Source organism: Eulemur rufifrons, chromosome 2 (assembly GCF_041146395.1).
Source record: "Eulemur rufifrons isolate Redbay chromosome 2, OSU_ERuf_1, whole genome shotgun sequence".
Taxonomy (NCBI): Eukaryota; Metazoa; Chordata; class Mammalia; order Primates; family Lemuridae; genus Eulemur; species Eulemur rufifrons.
Genome location: NC_090984.1, coordinates 60078290 through 60093386, shown reverse-complemented (window position 1 = coordinate 60093386; position 15097 = coordinate 60078290). Strand labels below are relative to the sequence as shown.

At 38.9% G+C, this 15097-nt stretch overlaps 1 protein-coding gene and 1 non-coding gene across 2 annotated transcripts; both read right to left on the bottom strand.

The window, feature by feature from the left end:
• Nucleotides 1-2885: 2885 nt before the first annotated feature.
• LOC138381046 (U6 spliceosomal RNA) lies at nucleotides 2886-2993 on the bottom strand. Its single transcript, XR_011232997.1, has one exon. It is a non-coding gene; the product is annotated as a U6 spliceosomal RNA (small nuclear RNA).
• A 9623-nt stretch (nucleotides 2994-12616) lies between these two features.
• Nucleotides 12617-13546, bottom strand: LOC138398309 (olfactory receptor 6E1). Its single transcript, XM_069492662.1, has one exon. It carries the CDS (start codon nucleotides 13544-13546, stop codon nucleotides 12617-12619), a length of 930 nt encoding a protein of 309 aa, XP_069348763.1.
• Between the last annotated feature and the right edge of the window lie 1551 nt (nucleotides 13547-15097).

Genomic DNA, 15097 nt, shown 5'->3' with positions numbered 1-15097 from the left:
AAGCAACTCTCCAGAGGAAAAAGCAGCGTAGAGTGTCCCAGAACCGGAAAGGAGGCCAGTGTGGCTGGAGGGTGGTGGGTGAGGGGCCATGGGCAGGAGCTCCTGCTGGACAGCTAGCTTGGAGCCAACTGGGGGGGGGGGTTTCTGTTAGAAAATTAATGACCTCAGGATCACCAAAGGACATTGAGGGTTAAGGGAAGGTACTTGGATTTTATTTGAAGACCAAAGAGAAGCTATTAATCAGTTTTTTAGACAGGATGTGATCAGGGTCAATTGTGTTTTATAAAAGATCACTCTGGCTGCTGTGTGGAGGATGGGTTGGAGGTGGGCAAAAAAGAGGCTTTAGGAGTGGGTGAGGGGACCACAGCCATTCATGCTGGAAACCAGAACAAGGTGGGACCAGTAGAGGTGGAGAGAAGAGGTTGATGTTGAGATATACTTTCAAGGGAAAATGATTAGAGGTTAAATTGATATGTTCTTTTCAAAAACGACAGAGGCTCTGTAAAATTGAATGTCACCTTGAATCACTGAAGGTTCCTGTGCCACCTCTTCTCCCACAGGGGACTTATGGGCATCTTGGAGTCTGTTTGGGAATCTCCCTTGGAAAGATGAATGGCCTTGGGCTCACTAAAGGATATTTCCTTCAAAGGCTCCCAAGCAACCCTGAAGGCAGCCTCCCTAAGGAAGAGTTGGTGAGTGGCAGCTCCCGGAATGTGAGCATGGGCAGAGCAGCTCCTGTGGCCAGAGAAGCCCACATGTTTCTATGAGATGTGATGTGGGAGGTCTCTGGGGTTGAAAAGGTAAGGCTGAGTGGATGCTGGGGCAGAAGGGGCACTGAACGGTCTGCTATACTCCCTTTTGGATCACAAAGTAGTCCAAATTCTTCCTGGGTGTGTGTGGGGTTTACAGCTTTTCAGAGGGAGGCCTGTAAGGGAGGATGGGCCAGCATGGCACTGGCTTCAAAGTGTTGACAGCTGTCACACGCTCATATCTACTGTGTTAACTCTAGAGGCAGAAGTTGAGATACTTTTAATCCAAGATAGGGAGACATCTTGCTCTGACCATACAGCAAGGCAAGACCTGTATGTGTAGACTTCACCCAGAGAATCCGAGCCTATGCACGGGTTGGACACTGGGTTGAATGAGATGTCAATGTCTAGTTTCCTGTTCCTGCTGCAACAGTAAAAGTGGAATCGGGATGAGCCCTAGGCCAGGTTCAGCCCAGGAGATGCCAAGTCCTGTCCAGCAAGCTTCAGGGTCAGTTTTTAGGTAAATCTGAGGCCAAACTCAGTTAGAAGCTGGAGTAAGTCTATGGACAGAGTTGTGTTTCTTTGGGCTTTCTTGGGAGGCCAGGAACCCACCCTCTCTTCACTGACCCTAATAATTAAATGACCTGTGCAACAGTGAGAGAATCTGCTTCCCAAATAGTAAGTGCTTGGCTCTGGCTGTTTTTAAAGTAAAGCCTGGATAACATCTTTTAACATCTTTCTGTGGCGAATTCTGTGATTAGGGCAATCCCCCCGACTCCCACCAGTGGGGTCTTGCTGTGTTGCCCAGGCTGGACTTGAACTGCTGGGCTCAAGCAATCCTCCCGCCTCAGCCTCCTGAGTATCTGGGGCTACAGACATGCACCAGCATTCCTGGCAGAGCAATTTTTTTTTTTTTCAGGGATGTTAAAGCCCATCTAGGGTACTTATTTCCCAAAGAAAAGTTTGTGAACTCCAGGAATTCTTCAATGACAAGTGAGAGGAGAAAATTTTGAGTCGGGGGCATAGAGTCGCTCTTTATCTTCCTCTCCTACCCCAGCAGGTCCTTCAAGTAAGTCTGTATCCCAGGGGCACAGTTAAAATAGTTGTCTCTGGAGACAGGTTGAGATTTTTCACAGCAAATAGTATCACCAAATTTGGGAACCTGCTGTAGATGGTGTGAACTCTCATAGCATTTTCATGCCGATAGGAAGTTGTTGGCATCTGAATGAGCAGCACCAGGTAGTACCGCGCAGGCTCCTGGTTCTCACCTGACATAGCAAAGGCCAGGAGCCTGCATGAGGTCAGTTCAGGCTTGATTCTGGGCAAAGCTGTGCAGTTGGCTAAAATCATCTTTTCATCTCTCTTCCTCCCCTGAGTCTACATCCCCTCTAGATTCTTTCCTGCCACGACCTCCATGCTGCCCTTAAGTTGAGCAGCGCTGTACAATCGAAGGTGCGCACTAGACCTGGAATTGGAAGTTCTAGGTTCAAGTTCTGACTCTGGCGCCTATCAACAGCTGTGTGATCATAGGCATGTTCTGTTAACCTCTGAGATTCTTGGCTTCCCCTATGGAGCTCATAGTATGAATGGGGCTCATAATATGACATATGGCACCTGTTATGAGTGTCAAATGATATAATGCTTGTGTAAGTGCTTTTTAAATACTATAAGCTCTCTACTTATTATCAAGATCTGTCTTCCATGCCTACATTTCCTTCCTGTCCATAAAACTTATTTCTTTTGTGGGCCGTCCTCAGCCACAGTTGGCAGGATTATATATGATTAAGTTAATTCTCAGCAAAGTATGCCATTATTAATTTTGGCTTAAAGTGCCTCTCCTGGGAATTTTTTTATAATTTAATTTTATTTAAAAATTGTTTTATTAAGCATTAAATACATACTACATATGTCTATAATCTATGTGTGTAAGATAGAAGAGCAAAAGCAAATGAACACATGTGTTCCTACCAGCCAGCTTAAGAAACAGAATATTATCAGTACGGTTGCCACCCCACATGTGCCCTCCCCAAGCCCGTCTTCCTCCCCTACCTGAGCTAACTGCAATCCTGAATTTTGTGTTTATCTATTCCTAACTTTCCTTTACAGTTTTACTAGATATGTAAATATTCCTGTAAAATATATTTTTACTTTTTTATTTTATTTGCATGTCATCCTTGCTCAGGGACCATGCTAATCTTCCCTGTATTGTTCCAATTTTAGTGTATATGCTGCCAAAATAAGCACAATGTATTTTTACTTTTGCACATTTTTGAACTTTATATAAATGGCATCAAATTGTGTATATTGTTTTATGACTGCAATATCATGTTCCTGACAGTCATCCACATTAAAGTGTGTGGCTAGAGTTCATTCATTTTTATGGCTGTACAGTATTCCACTGTGTAAAAAAATGACTTTGTGGATAGACATTTGGATTATTTTCAGATACCTTCCCCATTTCTAGCAGTGCTGCTATGAGTTTTCTTGGACACATACACAAGAGTTTCTTCAGAGTATATGCCTACAAGTGGCTTTATTAGTTTGTGTGTTATGCATATTTTCAACTTTATTAGATAATGTAAAATTGCACCAATTTATTCTCTCCCTAGCAATTTATAGGTTTCTGTATTTTTTGCCAGTACTTGGTATGTGAGACTTTCATATTTTGCCATTTAGGTGATTGTGTAGTGGTATTTAATTGTGGTTTTAATGTACATTTTCTTTATTACTAATAAGATTGAGCATATTTTCACTTGTTTATTGGCCATTTTTTTGAGTATTTTAAAAATTAGGTTGCTTGTCTTTTTCTTAAAGACTTGTAAAGTTTGTATTTTATTAATATTTAGTAACTTAAATTGGTTGCAGATTGCTTTTTTCACTTTGTGGCTTGGTTCACTTTCTCACTTTAGATAAACAGAAGTCTTAATTTTTTTTTTGAGACAGTGTCTCACTCTGTTGCCCAGGCTAGAGTGAGTGCCGTGGCATCAGCCTAGCTCACAGCAACCTCAAACTCCTGAGCTCGAGCGATCCTCCTGTCTCAGCCTCCCGAGTAGCTGGGACTACAGGCATGCACCACCATGCTCGGCTAATTTTTTCTATATATATTTTTAGCTGTCCATATAATTTCTTTCTATTTTTAGTAGAGATGGGGTCTCGCTCTTGCTCAGGCTGGTCTCGAACTCCTGAGCTCAAACGATCCGCCCACCTCGGCCTCCCAGAGTGCTAGGATTACAGGCGTGAGCCACCGCGCCCGGCCCAGAAGTCTTAATTTTAATGCAGTTGAATTTACTATAATTTTTCCTTATGATTGTGGTTGTCTTAAGAAATTGTTTTCTACCTCAAAGTATGAAGATATTCTTCCATATTATCTTCTAAAAGTTTTATTTTTATTCTTAAATTTCAGAAGATTATGAGGATACAAACATTCTGGTTACATATATTGCCTTTGCACTACCCAAGCCAGAGGTACAAGCATGCTCATCCCGACAGTGTGCTCTTTTATATATTTTATTCACAATTAAGTAAATCATTTTCTCAGAATTGATTTTTTGGTATGGTGTGAGGGAGGGATTCAATTGTGTTTTTTCTTCTTTAGATAATAAATGGTCTCAGCACTCCTTTTTCTACTATTTTTTAGTATCAGCTGTATCCTAAATTAAGTTTCTGTAAATGCTTATGTATGTTTCTGCATTTTATATTCTGTTCCATTGGACTCTTTGTCTATCTCTGCACCAATATTACACTCACTTAGTCACATTGGCATTACTAACATGACTAAGTCAAGATTTAAATATTAAATAAATATTTTCTAACAGGTCATGTTTGCTTACTTTTTTTTAGGGCTATCCTTGGTTCATTGCTCTTTCATATAAATTTTAGAAAACTTCAAATAAAATTTTCTGAAAATACCTTTTGAGATTTTGATCAAAAGTGCATTGAATCTATAGCTAACTTTATAAAATGAGTTGGGCAAAACAGAACTACCATTTGAACCAGGATATGGGTATATAACCAAAGGATGGGAATTTACTATACTGAATTCACTACTGCTGGGTACATGTCCAAAGGATGGGAATTCACTATACTGAAAAGATATCTGCACTCCCATGTTTATTGTAGCACCATTCACAATAGGCAAGACATGGAATCAACCTAAGTGTCCATTAGTGGATGAATCGATAAAGAAATTGTGATACGTGTAAACAATTCAATATTATATAGCCACAAAAAGAATGAAATCTTGCCATTTGAAAAAACATGGATGGAACCGGAGAACATTATGTTAAGTGAAATAAGCCAAGCACAGAAAGACAAATCTTACATATTCTCACTCATATATGGGAGCTAAATATTAAAAACAAATGATCTCATGGAAACAAAGAATAGAATATCAGTTAGCAGAGGGTGGGAGGGTAGAAGGGAGTGGGGATAAAGTGAGGATGGTTAATAGGTGCAAAAATGTAGTTAGACAGTTAGACAGAATGAACAATATTTGATAGCACAACAAAGTGACTATAATGAACAATAAGTTAGGGTATACTTAAAAGGGTGCTGAATTTTGTTGAATGCTTTTTCTGCATCTATTGAGATGATCATATGATCTTTGTTTTTGCTTCTGTTTGTGTGGTGAATCACATTTGTGGATTTATGTATGTTGAACCATCCTTACATCCCTGGGATGAAGCCCACTTGGTCTTGGTGGATTATTTTTTGATGTGCTGTTGAATTTGGTTTGCTAGAATTTTATTGAGGATTTTTGTGTCTATATTGATGAGGGATATTGGTCTATAGTTTTCTTCTTCTGTTGTGTCCTTTTCTGGCTTTGGTATCAAGGTGATACTGGCTACATAGAATGAGTTGGGGAGGATTCTTTCCTTCTCGATGTTATGAAATATTTTCTGCAATATAGATACCAATTCTTCTTTATAGGTCTGATAAAATTCAGCTGTGAAACGATCTTGTCTGGGACATTTTTTCGTTGGAAGATTTTTTTTATTGCTGCTTCAATTTCATTGCTCATAACTGGTGTTCAGAAGTTCTATTTCTTCCTGATTGAACCTTGGGAGGTTGTGTGTTTCCAGGAATTTGTCCATTTCCTCAATGTTTTTGAGTTTATGTACATGGAGATTTTTATAATATTCATAAATAATATTTTGTATTTCTGTGGTATCAGCTGTAATATCTCCTTTTGCATTTCTGATTGAGCTTATTTGTGTCCTTTCTTTTCTATTTCTGGTTAATCTGGTGAGAAGTGTATCAATTTTGTTTATCTTTTCAAAGAACCAACTTTTTGTTTCATTAATCGTCTGTATTTTTTTTTTTTAATTTCATTTAGTTCTGCTCTGACCTTAGTTATTTCTTTTCTTCTGCTGGGTTTGGGTTTGGTTTGCTCTTTTTTTTCTGGTTCCTTGAGATGATTCATTAGATTGTTGATTTGTGATCTTTCTGTTTTTTTGACATAGGCATTTTAAGACTATGAATTTTCCCCGTAGGACTGCTTTTGCCGAATCCCACAGATTTTGATACTTGTGTCCCTTTGTCATTTAGTTCAAGGAATCTTTTGATTTCCACCTTAATTTCCTCCTTTACCCAATAATTGTTCAGCAGCAGGTTGTTTAATTTCTATGACTTTGTGTAGAATTGAGTGTTTCTGTTGGAGTTGATTTCTAATTTTATTCCACTGTGGTCAGAGAAGATACATGGAATAATTTCTATTTTTTTCAATTTGTTGAAACATTTTTTTTTTTTTGGCCTAAGATGTGATCTATCTTAGAGAATGTTCCATGTGCTAATGATCAGTAGTTTTTGAGTAAAATATTCTGTAAATATCTGTTAGGCCCATTTGCTCTAGAGTCCAAGTTAAGTCCCGTGTTTCTTTATTTATTTTCTGCTTTCAAGATCTATCCCGTTCTGTCAGTGGGGTGTTGAAGTCCCTGGCTACTATGATGCTGCTGTTTTTCTCTTTGTTTAGATATAATAGGGTTTGCTTTATGAATCTGAGCACACCTGTGTTAGGTGCATAAATGTTTAGTATTATTATGTCTTCTTGTTGAATTGCTCCCTTCACTATTATATAGTGACCATCTTTGTCTTTCTTTATTATTATTAATTTGAAGTCTATGTTATCTGATATGAGAATGACTATAACTGCTTTATTTGATTTCAATTTGTATGAAATATTGTTTTCCATTCCTTCACTTTGAATCAGAATGAGTCTTTGTGGGTTGGATGTGTTTCCTGGAGACAGCAGATACTTGGCTTGTATGTTTTTTTAATCCAATCAGCCAGCCTATGTCTCTTGAGTGGGGAATTCAAGCCATTCATATTTATTAAAGAATTAATAAGTAGGATGCATTTCTGTTCATCTTGTTGAGTAGAACATTGTTGCTTTATTTTAACTCTTGAGCCATTATTTTATATGGGCTCTGAGGTTTAGCTTTTGGGTGATTTTACGCTGATGGGTTTCTACTGTGCTGATCGATGTATAATGCAGATCAGAGTACTTCCTGTAGGGCAGGCCTGGTCTTGACAAGTTCCCTCAGTGTTTGCTTGTCTGAAAAAGTCATTATTTCTCCCTCAAATAAGAAACTTAGTTTCTCAGGATACAAAATTGTAGGCTGGCCATTATTCTATTTAAGAAGACTGAGATGGGACCCCAATCCCTTCTGGCTTGTAAGGTCTCAGTTGAGAAGTTTACAGTTAGCCTGTTGGGTTTTCCTTTATAAGTTACCTGATGCTTTCACCTTATGGCGCGTTGGAGTTTCTCCTTCATGTTAACTTTGGCTAGTCTGATGACTATGTGTTGTGGTGATTGCCTCTTTGCAATGAATCTCCCAGGTGTTTGTTGAGCTTCTTATACCTGGATATCTAAATTCCTAGCAAGCCCGGGGAAGTTTTCCTCAATTATTCACTCAAATAGGTTTTCCAACCCTTGTGTGTTTTCTTATTCACCCTCAGGGATGCTTATAATTCTTACATTTGGTTTCTTTATATAATCCCATATTTCTTGTGGGCTTTGTTCCTTCCTCTTAATTATCTGTTCTTTATTTTTGACTGACTTGTTTAATTCAAAGATGTTATCTTCAAGCTCCAGAAGTCTTTCTTCTGCTTAGTTTAGTCCATTCTTAAGACTTTCCACCGTGTTTTGTATTTCCTTGATGAATTTTTCATTTCCAGAAGTTCTATTTGATTTTTTAAAAATAATTTGAGTTCTTTAGTGAATCTTTTCATTCATTTCCTGAATTTTTTTTGTGGTTTCTTTGTGTTGGTTTTCCATTTTCTCTTGGATTTTGTTGAGCTAACTTATAATCCATATTTGGAATTCTTTATCTGTCATTTCAATATTCTGATTTTGGTTGGTATCTATTGCTAGAGAGGTGGTGTTCCCTTTTGGGGGTGACCTTTTGCTTTGATTCTTCATACTTCTGGGGTTCTTTCACTGATTCCTTCTTATCTGCAGCAGCTGTTGCTTCTTATTTTTGGATGTTCTTTTGTTTACATAGGGCTTATTCCCCTCCCCTCACCTGTGTGGGTGTTTTTGTAGCATATGTTGTGTAAGAACCTTTGGCTTTGCTTGTGGGTGCTTTGATGGTGATGTAGGCTCTGGATGGATGCCTTGTTTGAAGATATCCTTGGGGTGGTGGTTTTCTTAGTTGCTAGTTGTTGGTAGGCTGTAGGAGTGGTGAGCTATGTTTGGGGTATATTTTAAAATAACTGAAAGAGTGAAATTGGAATGTTCCTAACACAAAGAAATGTTAAACGCCTGAGGTGATGGATACCCCAATTATCCTGATTTGATTAATTCACCTTGTATCCCTGTATCCAATATCACATGTACCCTATAAAGATATACAACTATTATGTACCCATAATAATTAAAAATAAGAAATTTTAAAAAGTCAAAACTAGAAAAAAAATGAATTGAGTAATGTCCCCTATATTTTTTTTCTGTTTTCTTTCTCTTCTTTAGAATAGCTGGGTAAGAATAGAATAATATTTTGGTTATTGGTTGCTACTGACATTGAGTGGCTTAAAACAACAATTATTTATTTTGTTTACAAATCTGTAATTTGGGCAAAGCTTGGTGGGCCAGCTTGTTTCCCCTCCAGGTGGTTACAGCTGGGGAAGCTCAAAAGCTGGGGCAGGGATTGGGGGAGCTGGAATCATCTCATAGCTTGTTTACTTACATGCTTGGCAATTGATGATGGTTGTTGGCTAGGACCTCAGTGAGGCTGTTGGCTGCATACTACATGTACCCTCTCCGTGTGGCTGCTTGGCTTCCTCTCAGAATAGTGGCTGGGTTCCAAGAGCAAGCATTCCCAAGAGACAGGGAATAGAAGCAGCCAGTCTCTTAAGGTCTGGGCCTGGCATTGATTGGCACAGTGTCACATCTGCTGTATTCTATTGGTCAAGTAATCACAGAGCCCAGATTCAAGGGGAGAGGATGTGGAATAGAGCCTACTTCTTGGTAGGAGGAGTGCCATAGAATTTGGGGGCTACTTAAAAAAATTCTACAAAAAATCCAATCCTTGAATGCTTTAGTAACACCTTTAAAATTGAGTTTGGTCTTTTCTTTGTGGGAATTTTAATCACAGATTCAACTTCTTTAATTATTTTAAGACCAATCAAATTTCCTATTTCTTCAGTTTTGAGTCAGTTTTGGCAAGTTATATTTTTCTAGGAATATGTCCTTTTAAATAAAATTTTCAAATTTATGCACAAGACTCATTGACTATAATATTCTTTTATGATCTTTTAAATCTCTGCAGCATCTGTTATGTTTCTTTTTATTCCTTTTAAATCTATTTTCTTTCTTTCTTTCTTTTTTTATTTTTGAGACAGAGTCTTGCTCAGTTGCCTCAACTAGAGTGCCGTGGCACCATTGTAGCTCACTGAAACCTCAAACTCCTGGGCTCAAGCAATCCTACTGCCTCAGCCTCCCAAGTAGTTGGGACTACAGGCATGTGCCACCATGCCCGGCTAATTTTTCTATATATATTTTTAGCTGTCCATATAATTTCTTTCTATTTTTAGTAGAGATGGGATCTGGCTCTTGCTCGGGCTGGTCTCCAACTCCTGAGCTCAAACAATCCGCCCGCCTCGGCATCCCAGAGGGTTAGGATTACAGGCGTGAGCCACCGCACCCGGCCTAAATCTATTTTCTTGATCATTTTGTCAGAAGTTTTCAATTTTGTCTTTTTGAAGAACTAACTTTTGGCTTTGTAGCTTTATTCTCCCTTTTCTATTTCATTAATTTCTAGTCTTTTTATTATTTTATTTTTCTCTTTTCAGTGTTTTTTAATGATCTCCTTTTTCTCATTTCTTCAGCAGGATGGTAACCTCATTAATTTCCATCTTTTTTCTTTTCTTAAATAAATGTTTTAATTTATAAGTGTCCCTTTAGGTTCTGCTTTAGCTATATCCTGCAAGGTTTTATGTAGATAGTATTTTCATTATTGTTCAGATTAATAAGTTTTCTAACTTCTAATTTAGTACTCTTTGGCCCATGAAGTAGTTAGAAGTATTAAAAAATTTCCAAACATATGACATTCTTTAGTTATCTTTTTGCTGTTGATTTCTTAATTTTATAGCAGTAAGAGAATATAGTCTGTATAATGCCAATTCAATTTGTTAAAAAATGTCATGTCAATGTCTTGGCCTTGTATATGGTCAATTTTTATAAATGTTTCAGATGGGCTTTATTTATTTTTATTTTTTTTTAGAGACAAGGTTTTGCTTTGTTACCCAGGCTGGTCTTGAACTCATGGGCTCAAGTGATTCTCCTGCCTCCTTGGAGCCTCCCAAGTATAGATAGGACTACAGGTGTGCACCACCGTGCCCAGCCAGATGTGCTTTAAAAGAATGTGTATTTTCCAGTTGTTGTATGGTGTTCTCTATACATCCATTAGATCAAGCTTGATAGTTGTATTATTTATTTTTATTTGCCTCAGCTATCAATAACTAAAATAATCATGTGAAATATTCCATTACAGTGATTGTTTTGTCAATACTTCCTTTTGATCCTATCAATTCTTGCTTTACATCTTTTGCAGCTATGTTATTCAGTAAATTGAACTTTGCATCATTAAGCAATGATCCTCCTCACCTTTGTAATGCTATTTTTGGCCTTAAAGTCTATTTTACCTAATATTAATAAAGGCATGCCAACTTTTTTTTTTTTGAGACAGAGTTTTGCACAGTTGTCTCAGCTAGAGTGCAGTGGCGTCATTGTAGCTCACTGAAACCTCAAATTTGTGGGCTCAAGCAATCCTCCTGCCTCAGCCTCCCGAGTAGCTGGGACTACAGGCATGTGCCACCATGCCCGGCTAATTTTTCTATATATATTTTTAGTTGTCCATATAATTTCTTTCTATTTTTAGTAGAGACGGAGTCTGGCTCTTGCTCAGGCTGGTGTCCAACTCCTGAGCTCAAACAATCTGCCTGCCTCGGCCTCCCAGAGTGTTAGGATTACAGGCGTGAGCCACGCGAGGCCAGGTAGATACTATTGTTATCTTCATATGCATGACTGACATACAGAGAAGTCTTGTTTGCTCAAGATCAAAGGGCCAATGGGTGGCTGAGCTGGGCTACGAATACAGGTAGTGTGCTTCCAGCAGCTCTGTCCTCAATCTGTGCTAAACTGCCTCCTGAAATGATTGGCGTCCACAGCATGCTGAACTGTTTTGCAGCTAGTTGGCTTCTGTATGTGCATACTTCGTTCCACCAGTGGACTTATACCAAGAACCAGTTGTTTGTTTCCAAACCTTTCTTTGATAATTGGGCTTATTATTGTAATTACATATTTTAGCTGAGCAAAGATAAATCGATGAAATATGAGTGTAAAAAGAAAGTTATTTCTATGAAAACTAAGTTGATTCCTTTCAATAGATTCCATAAAGACAGGTAGTGAAAAAAGTGTGTTGAATTAGATGTGGGTGAGGACTATGAAGACTGGCAAACAGAAAAAGAGTAAAAAATCTTAGAATTTTGCTTAGTTCCTCAAGTATCTTTAAAATTTTCATACTACCAAAACAAATCTTGAAAATTATAGAACATATATTATAAATGTGGATTAACTGAAAAAGACCACAACACAAAAAGGACATTAGTGAATGAATATATCTTTATAGGCTTTAATTACACATAAATATTTAAGGCATGTATCACTTTTATATTATTCTTCTGTTTTAACCTCTCTCCTACCCCCACCCCCAAGTAGCCAATCAAGTACTAGTCCCAATCTTTTTGGAAGAAAGTCTTCTGTGGTTAGCCAATGGTCTTGGCACGGTTTATTGAACTGATCTTCTTTACTTATTAGAAACTCTATTTTAATCATCTGTTAGATACTTATATGTACTGAAGTATTTTTCCAGTCTATTTATTCAGTCTCACTATTCGATTTGTTAGTTCTTGACTTAAGTGCTTTAATATCTGAAAGTTTTCTTTGTTCCACATTTCTTGGTTATTCCACTTTATTAATTTTACATGCATATAATATTTCTGAAGTTTGTCATAAATATATTCTTGTTGAGGATTTTTTTTATCAATTTTAAAAGGTTCTAGCAAAGAAGGAATCCTAAGTTTATTATTGTAATCCTAAAATGAGGCAAGATTGAGGAACTCAGATACAGGCTAGGGTTAGAAACATCAAGAAATACCATACATAATAGTGCTATACTGAGTTTTCTGTACTCTCTGAACAAGACTGAATGGACCAATAATAATACAAGTAAGAAACTACTGTAGATTAGAAAAAGTGATAAAAACTGTCTATGAGGGGATAGTCCATGGAGGTCAGGACAGGAGCTTCATTTGTAGAGGTTCAGGCCAGGAGGCAACTTTTCCTGTCTCTCAGGTCTGGCTCATCTTTATGAGAGGAGCTTGCTCGCCTGCTCCCTAAACACCTGCTTCACCTGTTTGTTCCTCAGAGTGTAGATGAAGGGGTTGAGCATTGGGGTCACCACAGTGTTGAGCAATGCCACCACCTTGTTCCTGTCCTCCCCCTGGCCACCCTTGCCTGACCGGATGTACATGAAGATGCAGCTGCCGTAGAAGAGAGACACAACGATGATGTGGGAGGAGCAGGCTGAGAAGGCTTTCTGCCTCTCCTTGGCTGAGGGGATGTGCAGGATGGTGTGGAGGATGTGGCCATAGCAGGTGGCCGTCACGGACAGAGTGCCCAGTAAGCTGAAGTTGGCTACAACAAAACCCAGAAGCTCTACCAGAGTTGTGTCTGCACATATGAGTTCCAGGAGTGGAAAGTTGTCACAGAAGAAATGATTGATGATATTGGGCCCACAGAATGGCTGCTGAAATATGATGAAGCTTGGAACAATGATGAGAAGGAATCCTGTCATCCATGAACAGAGCACCAGCTGGACACAGACCCTTTTGCTCATGATGGTGGCATAACGCAAGGGATTGCATATGGCCATGTACCTGTCAAAGGACATCACTGCCAATAGGAGGAACTCTGTGGTGCCCAGGAAGAAATAGAGGAAACTTTGTAGGAAGCAGCATGGGAGGGAGATGGTCTTGTATCCTGTGAGGATGTTGGTCAGCGTCTTGGGGAAAATGACAGAGGTGAACCAGATCTCCAGGACAGCAAAGTTGCGGAGGAAGTAGTACATGGGGGTGTGGAGGCGCCTGTCCATGAGGGTGATGACCATGATGAGGAGGTTCCCCAGCAGTGTGAGGAGGTAGGTCAGGAGGAGCCCCAGGAAGATGAGCATCTGCAGCTCACAGGTGTCTGAGAGCCCCAGCAGGACAAACTCGGTGACAGTAGTGCGGTTCCCCATGGCTCCTCTAACTCTGCTGGGAACGGCCCATCAGAGGTGTTCAGCTCAGGAGTCGTGATGTTGGGGGTCTGAGAACAACCTGAAAGTGAAAGGAAAGAGGGATGAGTGCTGCATTTTGGGCCGAAGGAGTCCTTTATTTCTGTGAAGGACATATCTTCCCACCCCTGACTACTCAGGCTTGTTTGCAGAGCCTCTGGGGGTGTCTCTCTCATGTTTGGTCTCTGGTGTATCTGTGTGTTTAGAGGAGAAAGGAGCGGTGTGCTGTGTGGCCTAAGTAAGGCTCAGAACCAAAAATAAGCCTTTCTTACTTTTCTTAACCAAAACTTTTATTTCTTATTTCTCAATAGATTCCATTGTCCCTAGTAATAAAACTTAATTTTACTATCTTTTGTTCTTATGTTTACTTCAGTATTGGGTCTTTATGTACAAACAGTTTATATTTGAGGGTGTTGCTGTTTCAAGATTATATGAATGTTTGGGACAGGCACAGTGGCTCACGCCTGTAATCCTAGCACTCTGGGAGATCGAGGCGGGAGGATCGCTTGAGGTCAAGAGTTTGAGACTAGCTTGAGCAAGAGCAAGACCCCGTCTCTACTAAAAATACAAAATAAATTAGCCGGGTGTGGTGGTGCATGCCTGTAGTCCAAGCTACTTGGGAGGCTGAGACAGAAGGATCACTCGAACCCAGGAGTTTGAGGTTGCTGTGAGCTAGGCTGACGCCACGGCACTCTAGCTTAGGCGACAGAGCGAGACTCTGACTCAAAAAAAAAAAAAAAAAAAGATTATCTGAATATTTGATGCCTTTCACTAGTATTTGGATTAATAAAGAAGGATAGAGGAAATATATGAGAGAAAAATACAATTCTCACAAATCAAATAAAGAAAATCCAGTAATATCTTCATAAATCAAAATTCCTTACTGAAGGTTTGATATTCAATGTTCTTAATGATCTGTTCCCAAATGATATTTACAGGTTTTTCTCTTACTACATCCTCCCACAAACCCTGAGCTCTAGATACAATAGTCTCTTTGCAATATTTTGATTCTTTATCCATCTTCACACACCTGTGTGTTTGCACAGGGCATTCTTTCAGTTTGGAATCATCAGCCTCTCAAATCCTATTTATCCTTTAAGTCTCTCCTCAATACCTGCTGTCTTTTCTATGAAGCCTTCTCTGTGATGAGTCTTTTCTCTGTATCTCTCATAATTTTATATCTCATTTTATTTTGATTATATTTTTATAGTTTTTTTCTGTTATTGAGTCAAAAATGTCTTTATTAATCTTTGTATTTTCTATAGCATTTAGAACAAGTTTCTTGAAATAATCAGCTTTAACAGACATTTATTGACTGCATGAGTAACACCTCAAATGTGTGAGAGATGGATTTGGTGGGTGTTTGACGTAGGAGAAGTTGAGGACTTCATGCCATTTGTGTATATTTTCTAGGGGATAGCAACCTTGCAGGGTCAGCATGCCAAGTCATTTTAAATTGGTCCCTCTGAAGAGAGTTTGCTTTTCCTCATAAAAAGGTGGAGGCATCTCCCCACA

What these genes read in the sequence shown, in the direction of transcription:
- LOC138398309 (XM_069492662.1), bottom strand. Translation starts at nt 13,546, where the DNA reads ATGGGGAACCGCACTACTGTCACCGAGTTTGTCCTGCTGGGGCTCTCA.